Source organism: Mastacembelus armatus, chromosome 13, assembly GCF_900324485.2.
Source record: "Mastacembelus armatus chromosome 13, fMasArm1.2, whole genome shotgun sequence".
In the NCBI taxonomy this organism is placed as follows: Eukaryota; Metazoa; Chordata; class Actinopteri; order Synbranchiformes; family Mastacembelidae; genus Mastacembelus; species Mastacembelus armatus.
Window position 1 is genome coordinate 18,560,003 of NC_046645.1, and position 13,432 is coordinate 18,573,434.

The 13,432-nt window shown below is 39.1% G+C and overlaps 1 protein-coding gene across 3 annotated transcripts in view; it reads right to left on the reverse strand.

The window, feature by feature from the left end:
• Window positions 1–532: 532 nt before the first annotated feature.
• Window positions 533–13,432, reverse strand: part of LOC113137281 (unconventional myosin-Ic) — a 52,461-nt gene continuing 39,561 nt past the window's right edge. For all 3 annotated transcript variants that reach the window (XM_026318823.1, XM_026318840.2, XM_026318832.1), the window contains 24 exons: window positions 13,013–13,084; window positions 12,605–12,724; window positions 12,044–12,117; window positions 11,288–11,393; window positions 10,064–10,144; window positions 9,464–9,555; window positions 9,234–9,328; window positions 8,538–8,584; window positions 8,276–8,356; window positions 7,625–7,730; window positions 6,719–6,836; window positions 6,316–6,429; window positions 6,061–6,137; window positions 5,890–5,958; window positions 5,635–5,719; window positions 5,130–5,289; window positions 4,674–4,757; window positions 4,497–4,590; window positions 4,359–4,414; window positions 4,136–4,271; window positions 3,978–4,048; window positions 3,756–3,853; window positions 3,525–3,624; window positions 533–2,201 (listed from right to left, as the gene is read on the reverse strand). In XM_026318823.1, coding sequence (XP_026174608.1) covers window positions 2,175–2,201; window positions 3,525–3,624; window positions 3,756–3,853; window positions 3,978–4,048; window positions 4,136–4,271; window positions 4,359–4,414; window positions 4,497–4,590; window positions 4,674–4,757; window positions 5,130–5,289; window positions 5,635–5,719; window positions 5,890–5,958; window positions 6,061–6,137; window positions 6,316–6,429; window positions 6,719–6,836; window positions 7,625–7,730; window positions 8,276–8,356; window positions 8,538–8,584; window positions 9,234–9,328; window positions 9,464–9,555; window positions 10,064–10,144; window positions 11,288–11,393; window positions 12,044–12,117; window positions 12,605–12,724; window positions 13,013–13,084 — 2,163 coding nt within the window. In that variant the 3' untranslated portion in view covers window positions 533–2,174. The remainder of the gene's footprint in view (window positions 2,202–3,524; window positions 3,625–3,755; window positions 3,854–3,977; window positions 4,049–4,135; window positions 4,272–4,358; window positions 4,415–4,496; window positions 4,591–4,673; window positions 4,758–5,129; window positions 5,290–5,634; window positions 5,720–5,889; window positions 5,959–6,060; window positions 6,138–6,315; window positions 6,430–6,718; window positions 6,837–7,624; window positions 7,731–8,275; window positions 8,357–8,537; window positions 8,585–9,233; window positions 9,329–9,463; window positions 9,556–10,063; window positions 10,145–11,287; window positions 11,394–12,043; window positions 12,118–12,604; window positions 12,725–13,012; window positions 13,085–13,432) is intronic.

The following is a 13,432-nucleotide window of genomic DNA, read 5'->3' on the forward strand; positions in this document are numbered from 1 at the left end:
CATCTTCATGAAGTCTTGCAGCCTGGTGTCTTATTTGTTCAGGCAGTTCCCAACTACGTCAAGATATGTTGCAGAATTTTGAGGCAGTTGCCTGTTTTGCCCTTTTTGATTAATTAGTCATGTTCACAGTCAGTTAATCTACAAAACACTGCAGAAGCAGCAAATGTTTGGTTTGTGTTAAGGAGGGTGGGTCTTGCACCTCTGTGGAAGGGAGGACTTACATCTCTGTTCCCTAATCTATTCTAGAAACAAACTGCATACACATACCACACACTGGTGTTAGGTTATTATTTAGTGATGCCATGATATTACACTTCACCAGCTGATCTGTAGCTTTCAGCGGCATCACGTGGTCTTTTCAGCAGATCGTGACATAATGAAGTTGTAGTTAACTTAATTTCTTTATCTATCTGTGCATTTTATGGTATTCTTGCTCACGTTCACCTGAAAAGCAATCATTACAAGGACAATTTTCTGCACCAGGTTCCACACAAAAGAAGATGAGGAAAGAAAACTACCCAACAACCATCCACTGGATTGTATTTACTTTTCAATTTTATTTTTTCAGATCTTTAGTATCTTAATATTTAGTGTGTTGGCATAATTATACAATGGCTTGGTGCATACAGTAAGTCAGGGCTGCTAACAGGAGTACATCTGTAAATCAAACAAATGCAGAATTTGGGTTGAATAAAGTTTATGCATGAAGAGGAAACTCTATGGAAACAGCCTGACAACAGCTGATGTCAGACAAAGATTAGACTAAAAGTGTTTCTCCTATTTCCTTACAAATGTGTTGTATTGCTATCCAACAAGGCACATGAACGTGTTACCAAACAATACCAAAAAGCTTTTTCTCCCCAAATTCTTCACATAATCAAACCTCACTTTGGCTTGAATCTTTCATTTACATCACAGAACACAAACTGTACATATACAACTCCCTCCTTAAAAAAACAACAACATTCAGAACTGACATATAAATCATACAACAGAGAATCACTATAAATCAACAGGGTCTTTGGCTAGTTCAATAGTTAAAGCGCAGTAGCACTGTCCGGCCTTGGCATATTGCACCTGCCTCACCACCCAGATCCATGCAAAGAAAAAGGTTTGTTATTGTGTGAGGTTTGGACAAAAGAACAGAAAAAAAACACTTGGAAACATTTTGGAGCTCCTCTCAAACGTTTTCTTGAAACACCGCCAGTCTTTGGTCTCATGTGCCGGTGTAAAGGAGAGTTTGGGGTCAAGGATCAGTTAGGTACAAAAAGGCACAGTCTCACCTTTTTGCACCAGAGTTAGGTTTAGCCAAAGAAGGGTTATGGATGTATGCATCATATTTCCCTGCTGTCATGTGGTTTTTGGTGATGCATGACAGTTTAATGCTCATGCCTGTATCTTCTCACTCATTAAGAATAAATTAGTAGGAAAGGCACAAGTGTCTGGTCTCAAGGCAAATGACTGCTACATTCTTTCATCTTTCTTTACACCTTTCTCTGGCCTTCTCCTCACCCACTTTCTCACTTACTTTGTTCATTTTTGCAGCATATGCTAAGTATTTAATGTAGTGAATAGTGGTATATCCAACTACTTGTTTTGAGTGAGCGGTCTGGCCTTTTTGTACCAAAGCATCACCATATGATTTAAAGGTTGTTCTTCCTCATTCTCCAACCTCTCAACAGCTATCCTACGTACTGTCAGCCTTGTTCTACACACCTCCATGCTTCAAATAAAGAGCCATCCGCCCCAGTTGCAAAGGTAGAGGTAGTGTCAGCAAGACAATCAAGCCTTTTAGTCAAGCAGAAAAAAGTTAACAGGGAAAATAGAGGCAACAACTAACCCTCGTCCTTTTCTTGGTCATGTTCCCAAATAACACACAAACACACATGGTGCAGGAAAATATTTGTTATTCCTTGGCCTCATATATAAAATCTGAATATTCAAACAGCAACAGTATTAACTCTCAAAAACTAATATATAAACATAAATATATCAATTAGTTTTATGGGCTTTTTTTTTTTTTTTTCTAAATTGGAAGCACATAAGCACATGGCGCCCCTATTTCAGCTGGCGTCTGATTGGCTTAGGCAGAGCGGGGTCTGCAGTCGTGTGATTGGAGGATGGGACAGACCAGGAGCATTCATGTCCTGGATTCGGTGTGATCAGAGTGGCCATCATCTGGAGTTCAGCCTGGGAGCCGTCTGGAACAGACCCAGAGGAGGCAACCGTCAAAGATAGTGACTTTCACTCTTTACACAGATGCAGAAAGTATCATCAGAATACACATGACAATAATGTCTTGACTGAAAAAGTCCTTATTAAATATCAACTAGACAGCTCTAACATATAAGATCCACCATGGCAAACAGCTATTTTTTATTGTTTTTAATCAAAGGTCTGGCTCAAAAAATAAATCCACTGTGGTGTAGGCGGATTTATAAAAACTTAAACAGTTGTATTCTTCTTGTTATATTTTAATCAATAAAAGCGAAAATATTAAAGCTGCACTAAATGAATTTTTAGGCACTTGCAGCAGTGCAACAAGTTGTAGTCACAACATTAGAGGACTCTTGACTCCAGTGCCAACATATTGCAAATTCCTGCTCTGCTCAAATTCAACTCTCACGAGACCAAGCACAAGAACATTTTCTTGCACTTGGTCTAGTGAGAGTTGAATTTGTTGTGTTTAACAGGCTTCAACCAAAACCTGAATGTGCTGTTTTTGGTCCAGGCTCATTAAAAATGTACTACTACATATCAGGAAGATTAAGGGGAACAGAAAACAACTGCTTATGGAGACACGCTACATTAGCTCAGTGTCCTCCAAGAAATTCTGAGTGGCTCTGGGTGTTATAGGTCCATATTCGTTTGGTTCCCTAGAACTGATGAGTGAAAGAACTACAACATGAAAACAATAAACCAGAGCTGGTACTACTTTGTCAGCTAAAATTTTCCCCTTAACACATTAAAGCCAGACTGAAGTTACAGCAACATTAAAGAAGTACAGTGAATTTTAACTTAATAAACACAATCAGTTTTTTGCCCATCAATTTCATCATCATCATCATCATCATCAGTTGTTTAGAAATCAGTCATTTCATTTGTTGTTAATACAGTAAAATTCACGGGGGTTATGTTCCTAGAGCACGCGCCAATTGTGAAAAATCGCTAATTTTGGATGTGGTGTAAAATGCCTATTTGTGTAGTTTAAATCCTAAATATGCGCGAAATTGCGGGGGTTTCCGCGAACAATTATTAGTTAGGTTCTAAGGAAAAATCTGTGAACGACTGAGGCCGCGAACTCTGAACCGTGATTTCGTGGGGGAACACTACAAACATAATGCACAGCTTTAAATGCTGTTGCAATATGTTAACTACTGGATGTCAAAAGTTTTTCATTCTAGGTGATGATCTGCTTTCTGTTTTGTCAGGATTGTAAATGAAATAAATCAACCATATGTAAATATGGTTCAAAATCTTTGCAATGTGACTGAATGAAGATGGAGATGACCGAGCCCACTCACCACAGACAAGTGTCCATTCTTAGCCTTTGCCACCAGTAGTTCTGATCCAGGAGTGAAGTCTATTATGCCCTCCTTCCCCTGACCCACTGTAAACTTTATACTAGAGAAGCAACAGAGGAGCAGTTAGAGTGGCTTAGAAACTCATGCACTCTTTAAATTTCCGTATGCACGAAAACAATCATCTATTGGTGTCGCTGCCTTTTACTGCTGTGTTTGTGTTCTGTTTCTCACCTGCCCTGATTGATGTTGATGCTGTTGATTTTGTCGGCACAGATCACAATCTTAGTCAAGGTCTCAATCACATGGTCGCTCTGCAGAATTACATCTCCCTGATAGGAAACCATTGAACCAACACACAGGAAAGTCACACATTCATGCAAAACTAATTATGATCTGATGAGACTGTGCAGCTGCAGTGCTTATGGTTAATTCATTATCTGTCCTTGGCTTCACCTTTTGTTTGTTGTCTTCACTGGGCACGTGCAGAACAAACAAGCCGTCACTGAGAGAGCTGACTGAGATCCCTGCAGGGGAAGGACAGTTCATGCTTTAATGAACTGTCGTCAAAAATACATTTCTTGAAATGATCACTCTGGCTGTTAACCTCTGACCTTTCAAAGCAGTGTAGTCAATGCATTGCTTGAGCTTGCCCTCTTCTATGATAACAGCACTGTTGCCAGTGAGCAGCAGCTGGCGGGGCCGAGCTTTGTAGCCTTTTCTGTCATACTTGGTGACTGGCACTGCATACTGGAAAGACAAGGACGGTGGTCAAAATACTGATGAAACTCAGATAGCTCTTAAACTGTCGCTTGTTTAACGACTCTGCTTACTAACCTTCATCTTCTCACTGCCCAGAGCCTGCATCACCTTGGGGTTTATGTCCTCACCATCTGAAGAAATACAAACATGCTGTTAAAAATATAAAGCTGTGAAGTCTCTCAACAATTTGGGTCCAGTAGGAAACCATCTTACTGAGTCTTGTGCTGACAAACAGTTTGGGCACGCTCTGTGGATAGTTGTCCTTCTTGTCTTTGAAGATCTCACTAGCGATCATCTTCTGCTCCATCTATTCACACACAATTGATGACAGTGAAGCAAATGAAGGAAGCAGCAAACCTGACAGTCAAATTGCAAATAGACGATATTCACCTGGTGTTTCCACTCAGGACTGATCTTCTTGCAGTAGCTCCAAACCATGTTCTGCATGCACAGCTTACGCAAATGCTCAGATGCCTAAAGAGAGTTTTCACAGTAGTGTTATGTATGAGTGGGGTGATAACATTCTGGAAATGATTAGTCACTGTAGCAACATCTGTGTTTGTTTGATCTTTCTGTTTGAGAAACAACCTAAATTGAGACTAACAGGAGACTTTAGTCATATTTCACACTAATATGTAACCATGTCACCCAAGTATTATTATAGCTTTCCTTTTATAATTTACCTTGATCTGCCACATATCTATGTGTAGGAGAATTCCTTCATTCTCCACAGGAGAAAATTATTTTTATCTTTGCCTTTACAGATCCTTTCTTTAAATCCTAATTTTAGTTTCTAGTGTATTTTTCCTACTGTCTGCAGCATAAGTACACCGTATTTCTGTGTACCTCAATGAGAGCAGCTGGAGGGGTCGGCCAGCTTTTGTCCAGGACGCTTTTGGGCAGGTTCCTTTGCAGTTTCATGAGGAAAGAGTAGCGAACATAATCCAGGAAATACTCATTCTCAGGACAGCGCTCTTTGTGGCGGTAGATGAAGCCTTTGATGAACCTAAAGATGAGATGTGATTAAGTAAGAAAAGGATTTATGCAGTTTATACAGCATGTGACAGCAGCTGCCCTTTTCATATTAATGTAAACCTGTTCTATTTTGAATATGGCATAAGGTTAAAGAAAAAACAATTAAAAATCAATCTGCTGGATTACTGTTATGGTAGATGAGTATTTGCCTATATGAAAAACTGCAATGTCTAAATCTATAGCAATGCAGATGATGATGTGAACAAGTTACAACCTAACACATCGTCCTTTTATAATTCAAAACTTGGTGTTGATACCCACTTGTTTTCTCAATGATGTGTATTTAGAGTGTATTGCACCATCTGCTAGTCTGTACCTGCGGATAGTATCAGCAGCCTGTCGCCTGCGCTGGGCCCTCCTCCTAGCCAGTATCCCCCGCCACCACGCCTGGATAGCAATAGCTGCAAGATACAATATGCACCTTATAACTCACAAGCAAATAAAAACTATAACTAGGTGGATTCTTTGGAAATATACTGTCAAATGAAGTCTAAAGAGAAAATACTATGACTATGATTACTATGAGTAATCCCAGTGAAGATGTGAGTAAGTACAGTAGATGTTTCCTCACCTGAGGTTCTGAGTTTCTGGTATTTGGACTTCTGGCTGTACCCTCTCCATGCTGCCTGGAGTTTGGTGGCTGTGAGATGGTGAAGAGAGACGGGAGAGAAACATTTAAAATCTGTACAGCATTTGTTGAAAATACCAGGCAAAGATAATCAGCAATGTCCCTGAGTCTTACCAAGACTGTGCTTCCTAGACTCCAGTGCATCTTCAGTGGCAAACAAAGTCTTTGGGAAACGGATGAAGATTTTGGATCTATAAAGACAAACATAATTTAACTCAAATAAATACTTAACAACACAACTCAGAGTTCTTTAAAAATTCAAGTGCAGTTCATGGTCAATCAAAACTATGACTGCACTCTGACCTGAGACATCTTTCTGGCTAATATGAAACATACATTTTTGTATCTTTGTATTTGTGTGTTGCTCACCTGCCCATCTTGTACTCCTCAGGTTTATATCCTAGGTGTTTCACAAGTGTGGCCACTCCATCAGCTAGTTTCCCTTGCCAGTGAGGCCACGTGTCTGGACACAGCGATTTATATCTGCACAGGCAAGCAGACACAGGTATCTTTCAAACATAATCATTCCATGTGGAAAAGTGTACTTCACTCTGAATTGTATCAGTTCAATTTGTGTTTTATATATTACAACTGACCAGAGCTCAGGGTTTCGGGAGGAACATGATAAGGGGTAATGTTTTTTCCCACAGTTTATGTACTGTGGCTTACTGTGACTACTGTCATAAAGTTTGTGGTTCAGGTAATGTGGTACACTAACGTGTCAACATGCAGCTGTACCTTACCAGCAGAAAAAAGAAAAGTATGTGATCACCTTTGTAGGAAGATCTCATAGCGTCGTCTGTAAGCAAAGCCAGCCCTCCTCACCCTCAGGTTCTCCATCAGTCCCAGATACTTGACCTGGTGACGGATCAACACTTCGTCAAATCGACCTGGGGCAGGCACAGGATGGGAGAGCAGGGTCAAATTAGTCTGAGAAAAATGTGACGTTTGTTGGACAAAATGAACCAGAGAAAACCAGTAAATGCTAAACAGCAGGAGTAGGAGTGACAAAGGACAGAGAAACAGTGTCAAACTAACAAAAGGACAACTGTGGAAAGAAACAAAGGCTAGTCCGATATACTGACAACCACACTGCAGCCACTGACGCAGCTGAAAAAAGTTTTGCTTTGGAATTAGCAAAGGCACAGGATTAACATGACATTGGGGGAATTATAAGCTTATGGAAGCTGCCAAGCTGCTTTTACTGTGTTCACAAGAACTGTAAACACAAAGCATTGAAAATTATTCATATATGAAAACAGGCTCAATCATTTGTATGAAATTAATATCTAGTTAAAAACTTTTTTTAGCAGGTAATTTCCTGTGCCCAACAGCCTATTCAAATAAGTTACATTACAGTTAGTTAAACTAGTTCACTACGCCACAACAATTATTTAAAAAAATGCTACAAACTGTCAAATGGTCCTGTGGCTACTGTGTAATAAAAATGCAAATAAGAAAATGAGTGACAAATGTGACAAGACACTAGTTGTCTTGACATGTCAAGATTTTTTGTTTCAGGTTTAAATTCCATGTCTGAAAGTATTTATACTCTGCCATTCACTACCACTTCTGAGTTATCTAGGTATTGTGTCATTCCTACGTTGGACCATGATAACCAATAAAAAAAAAAAGAAAAAAAAAAAGAAAAAAAAAAAAAAAAGCCAAGATTTCGTACCTGTTTGCTTGGAGTCATTTGGCTTGATGCAGCGGATGTACGACGGCTCCTTGGACATGAGGATCTCCATTAGTTTCGCCAGACTGGCTTTGAACTGGGTTGCTGCCTGGAAGGGCAGACACAGATAACGAATGAAAGGTGGCTTTGAAAGTATCCACAGTTAATGGTAAGAGGTTTGGAAAGGATGCTAGTGAGTAACTGAAGCAAAGAATTGCAGAAACTGAAGAGGTGCAGAGAGAATGAATGTTAAGCCCGCAGACGGAGATGATGACCTAAGACGAACTACGCAAACGAGGAGTGGCTGATGTGACTGGCAGTCCAGTAGAGACTGAACACTGGGCTCAGTGTTGAGGAGGACTGGGACTGTAACTTGCCAGCCTGTGTCAGTACCCTGTTCAAGTGTTTCTCTGTGTGTGTGTGTGAAGGGCACACAGGAGTTGGGGCATTCCTCAGTGAGTGGGAGACCTCAGAGAATCCCCGTCAGACTGCCCACTCAACATTGGAGAGGGAAAACAACCACTGTTTGTTATGTTGTGGGAAAGTAAGTTGGGACACATGAGAGTATGATTTATAACACAATGGAAAATAGGCAAAAGAACACGCACGGATGGATGGATGGACGGACAGTCAGACAGAAAGACAGTATCTCACCGTGTCTGGGCGCTTCTTGTCACTCAGCTCCTCCCTGTCAAAGCACTGGATCAGGATCCTGTTCTCTGACATACACATGACCTGAAAATACACACACACACAGGACTTTTAACCTCTGAACCAAGTACACAACTTTCCATCATGTGCATCACACTATCGAAACTAAGATTCAGTTTGACGTGAACATGTTCTCATGCCGGTTCCAATTATATCAGCCTCCCAAAGTTTATCCTTCTCCTGTTCAGTCCACAGTCAGTCTCACCTCTTTCAAGTTCCTGAAGAGCAGGTCGTTGTTCTTGTCCAGAAAACCTGAGAAAAAGATTAATCGACTTTATTTATATGTGCTGAGTTCCACAAAGGCACCAGAATAACTTCTGACTGACTAAATCTTTTAAACTCAGACTGGCTTTTTAACTTTGTATTGTTCTTACTTGCACCACAATTAGCAAAGGCTGCAACGCTTAATATTAATAGAAATAACATAACAATGAATTCATGTATTTATAAGTCCCCTTATTTTAACATTTACTAATTACTTCACCACCTGTGGAAAAAAGTGGAAAGGAAAAACAAATCAAATTTATTTTGACAATTGTCAAAATGTTTTTAATTTAAAGTATTTCTTGAAAATTGTCCTAACAAAACATCATAGCTTGATGTTTATTTCAATTTTTATATGTTTATATCTATTATGTCATAATTTCTATGTTAAAGTTCATATAAGAGATGCAGGACAATCTGAATTTCCCCCATGGGGGATGAATAAAGTATCCATCCACCTATCTATCTTATTCTGAGGCAGAACTATCCCCTCACCATGACAACTATGTTTTGGTGGTGCCAAATTCACCAAAACACCAAACATCTGTGGATGTGATGTCACACTAGCTTTTCTTTTATGTCTTATATGCTCGTTTTCAAAGAGAAGAACAATTTGTTCACAACAGCACACACACACCGTTGACATTGTAGTTGACCTCTCCAGCATAATGCAGCAGTCGGAATTCATCACGGCCCATTACCTTCCGAGTTTTTGCATCAGCCAGCTTGTGACTACAGGGAAACACACATGCACACAACACGGATCTATCAGTAAATGGACTTGACATATATTCAACAGCATACAGACTGAGTTCTTAAGTATTATAACAATAAATGGGATGTATTTGTGACGATCAGGAAACTAACGTGACAAAGTGTGGGTGTCCTCCCACAGTGTCCTCCAGCTTCTCGAGGAAGGTGATATCACTGGCATCTCCAGGCCTCAGACACTCCTCATCCTGAAAGCAAAAACACTTCAGAGACCATGCCCCCATATCATTTACACACAAAATATCTGTATTCAGATATCTGCCATCAGGCCTGGGATCAAATAAATACACTTATAATCCAATATAAATGTGCAAGATTATACCAGCTTTGCTGGTCAGTGAGGGAGAATTAAATGAATAGTTTCATATATTGGTAAATACATTTTATTTTCTTTCTGAGAGATGGCCTGAAGACCATCAACTCAGTGTAGTGTAACAGCAAGCCTGGTTTACTTCTAAAGCCCATTAATCAACAAATTATATCTTGTTTGTTTAATCTGTTTAAAAGTGAAATAAACCAGTTTTTCGATTTTATGGGAGTTACGTGAAATCCCCTAGGTTGCCAAAAAAGTTGAATTATTCCTTTAACATCACACTTGCAACTTCATTTTATATTTCTGCAGAAATCTCTTCCAAATTTAATTTAAAAAGTGGAGCCGACTTTTCTTTAAAATAAATCCCCTTTTCAAGTCCTCACAAGAATAGAGATGATTCCTTTGAATTTCTCTTCCACCAGGTCACAGATGATCTTGTTATTGAAATACTGCACCGGCTCCCACTGGAGGAAAAAAAACAAAAAAAAACAACAAAAAAAAAAGAGATCATCAGAAAAATACATTCTATCACAAGCATTTATGGCATTGTTCTAATGAACATAATGAAATAGTTTCTTCTAAGACAAACCGCTTGCTGTTTTTCTCACTGTCCAAACTAATTCTGGGATATAAACCTAATACAGTTTCTTCAGTTTTAAGATATGTAATGACTGTAATCAGATGATGTAGTCATCTACAGAATTACAGGAATCCTGACATGCAGACATACTGTTCACGCACTTGCATGTGGAAACACACAAACACACAGTTCCACAGGCTAAAAGCAGCAGAAATCATGAAGTGCCACATAATTTCTAGAGATAATAGGGAGTGTGGCCCACAGTCCTGATGTCAGATGATAATGGGTTCTTTGAGAGGTGAATCCAAGTTTCTCCCACAACCTGTTTGCTCTCTGACCAGTGCATTTTTATCAGACTCAAAACAAAAGGCCCTTGTTCCAAAAAAGCAAAACAAAACAATGCAAATGCAATGAATATAAATAAAGGCAAAAACAAAATGGAGCAACTGCAGAGAAAATTAGAGACACAGATCTTGACTGTGATATCTCGGAATACAAACCTACTCTGACATGTAATCTCCTCAAAAGGTGTCACTTTAGATTAAACTGTGAATAAATTTTATTTATTTACAGAGCAGGTTCATGAAACAGGGCTTAACTTTGTAAAGGCTCTACTAAGGTAGCATCTTCTAAAAATGTACTTACAGTAAAATTTTTGTAAAAGCCTCAGTGAAATAGTGGGGTGATCAATTAAATTAGCAATTTCACTTTGGAAAACACAACTGCAGCCACAAACACATTAGGAGCTCTGCAATCTCCCAACCCTGGTGTAATCAAAAAGCTTTGAGGACGTTCAGAACAGCACAGAAGAAACAAGTAAAAAGGAAAGAACAAACTGCCTTTGCACTTCCATAATTACCCAACACACAAATCTATACATCACGATGTCAATTTAAGAAGAGGATGCATTTTCAGAAGCCAGAGAACTGATCAGCCTAAGTCACTTTTTGACACTGGACTTTACAAAGGAAGGGCTGGGTTGAGTGCAAAACAAGACACTGAGGTAGAGAAGGAGGTGATGTCTGACCGTGATGCCTTCAGCCTCGTACTCCTCCTGCTCTGATTTCAGGGTGAGCTCTATGAAGAGTTGTTGCAGTTTCTCGTTACAGTAGTTGATGCAGAACTGTTCAAAGCTGCAACATACAACAACAAACTAAGCACAGGGTCATTACTTTACTCTGTTTGGTGTGTCTGAGTGTCATGTGCTTAAGTTTATGTTAAGGGTAAATGTCTAGTGTTACACAAGAACTGGTTTGCACAGTGTATTGTCTGACACCGTCAAACATGGAGTAGTAATTGGTTTAATACGGAGAAGACATTTTTAGTTTACATTTCATTCCTGGAATACATTCACAGTGATAATGAAACTGACAGCCAGAGAACTGATCTGTCTGAAGAATAACAAAAAACCCATAGACAGTTTTTAACCTTTCAATTTATAGGTTATTCTTCCTAGTGAAAGAGTTCACAAAATTTGTAATACTTGGTTTGGGCAGTTCACTTGTTTATCATGATAGTAAATTAATTATTATCACAAAGGTTTAAGTTGGAAAAATCCTAGATAAAATTTCAACAACCAAAACGAAAGAACTAGAGTACCATAAAAATTACAAATCAGATCCAGACCAATCATACAGTACTGCTCGTAATTCAGCTGTCAATGTCTAAATTTAACACAATCGAAAAAAAATATGTAATACAACTTTTTTTTTCATTGTTCTGAACTTAGACACTAAGAAATGAACCAAAATTCTGACCTATTGGGATGTGCAAACATTTTTACCTATTGTGCTGGAAGACCTCAAAGCCATAGATGTCCAACAGTCCAATGACTGAGTAATTCTTGTAGGTGTCATCCTGTTAAAGAAACATCCTGTTATATTCATTTATTTAATATATAAGTAATATATATAAGATATAAAAATTATTAAAAAAGACAATAAAATGTGTTTTGTAATTACATTTAACTTCATAGTTTGACTCATTCCTTTTTTTCAGGAATTTATTTTCCAAATATTTTATGGTTTACACTGAATATATTAGACTAAATCTGGCACATAATAAATATCACAGCACAGAAAGTCCATTTCTGTGCTGTCCATAAGAATTATATGATATTGTGCTGAGTTAAGTTCACCATGTAAATGTCCACAAGGTGGAGCTGTGCTATAACAATAATCAGGGGACATCAACATGCTCTGAATTACAGTGCAGTTACAGTATGAGTAATCTGACTTCAAATAAGGAAAATGAAGTGAAAGTGATAAAGGGAAATTGCGGTGTGAATTAATATCCGAAAACATTTACTGCAGTGAGTGAGTATGTATGCATGTTGTGTGTGTACCGTGTATGCTAGTGAAGCATTGATCTTGTTAACCAGCCAGGTGAAAGTGCGTCCATACACTGCCTTGGACAAAGCATCCCGAGCATATGATGCCTGCTCCAGGTTCAGCGGGCTCATCAGCTGATTGGGACACACACACATACGCACACACACACACGCACGCGCGCGCGCACACACACACACACACACACGCACGCACGCACACACACACACGCACACACACACGAAAGGAAGAGCCGTCAAAGACAGACAATAACAGCTACAGTTTAGCAGAAACAGTTAAGCAAGTTACAACATAATTACACTGGACCAGACTAGACATTACACAGACAGGAAAACTTTGTATACAAATGCTTATCACACACACGCACAGAAAGCTTTACAATGAGAGTGTGTATCCAAACCTACCTCCTCTCCCTTGGCAATTATTTTCTTGTGTGTGAGTGCCTCTGTCAGCACTGTCCCATTCACTCCTAACAACTGGAAAAGCACAACAACATTAGCAGCAACCCAGCTCCACTCGTCACGTAACCAGACAGATATCATGCCACTCGGCAGCAGTGACATCCTGATTATGTCTGACATGGATGATTGAGGCAAGAATGAACAAGGGCTTCTTCATTTCTCCAAGTATGATCTGTTTACTCCAATGTCCATATTTACCAAACATCTCAGAATAGGAAATCAGTCATAATTTGCCAAAAATTCTCAGTAACATATCTTTAGTCAGTAGAGCTATTACAGTGAAGCTTTAGGACAGGTGTCCCAACCTGTTAGCAGCTGTCAGAAGATCAGTCAGTTAAATTAAAGAAATAATCAACACTTCTG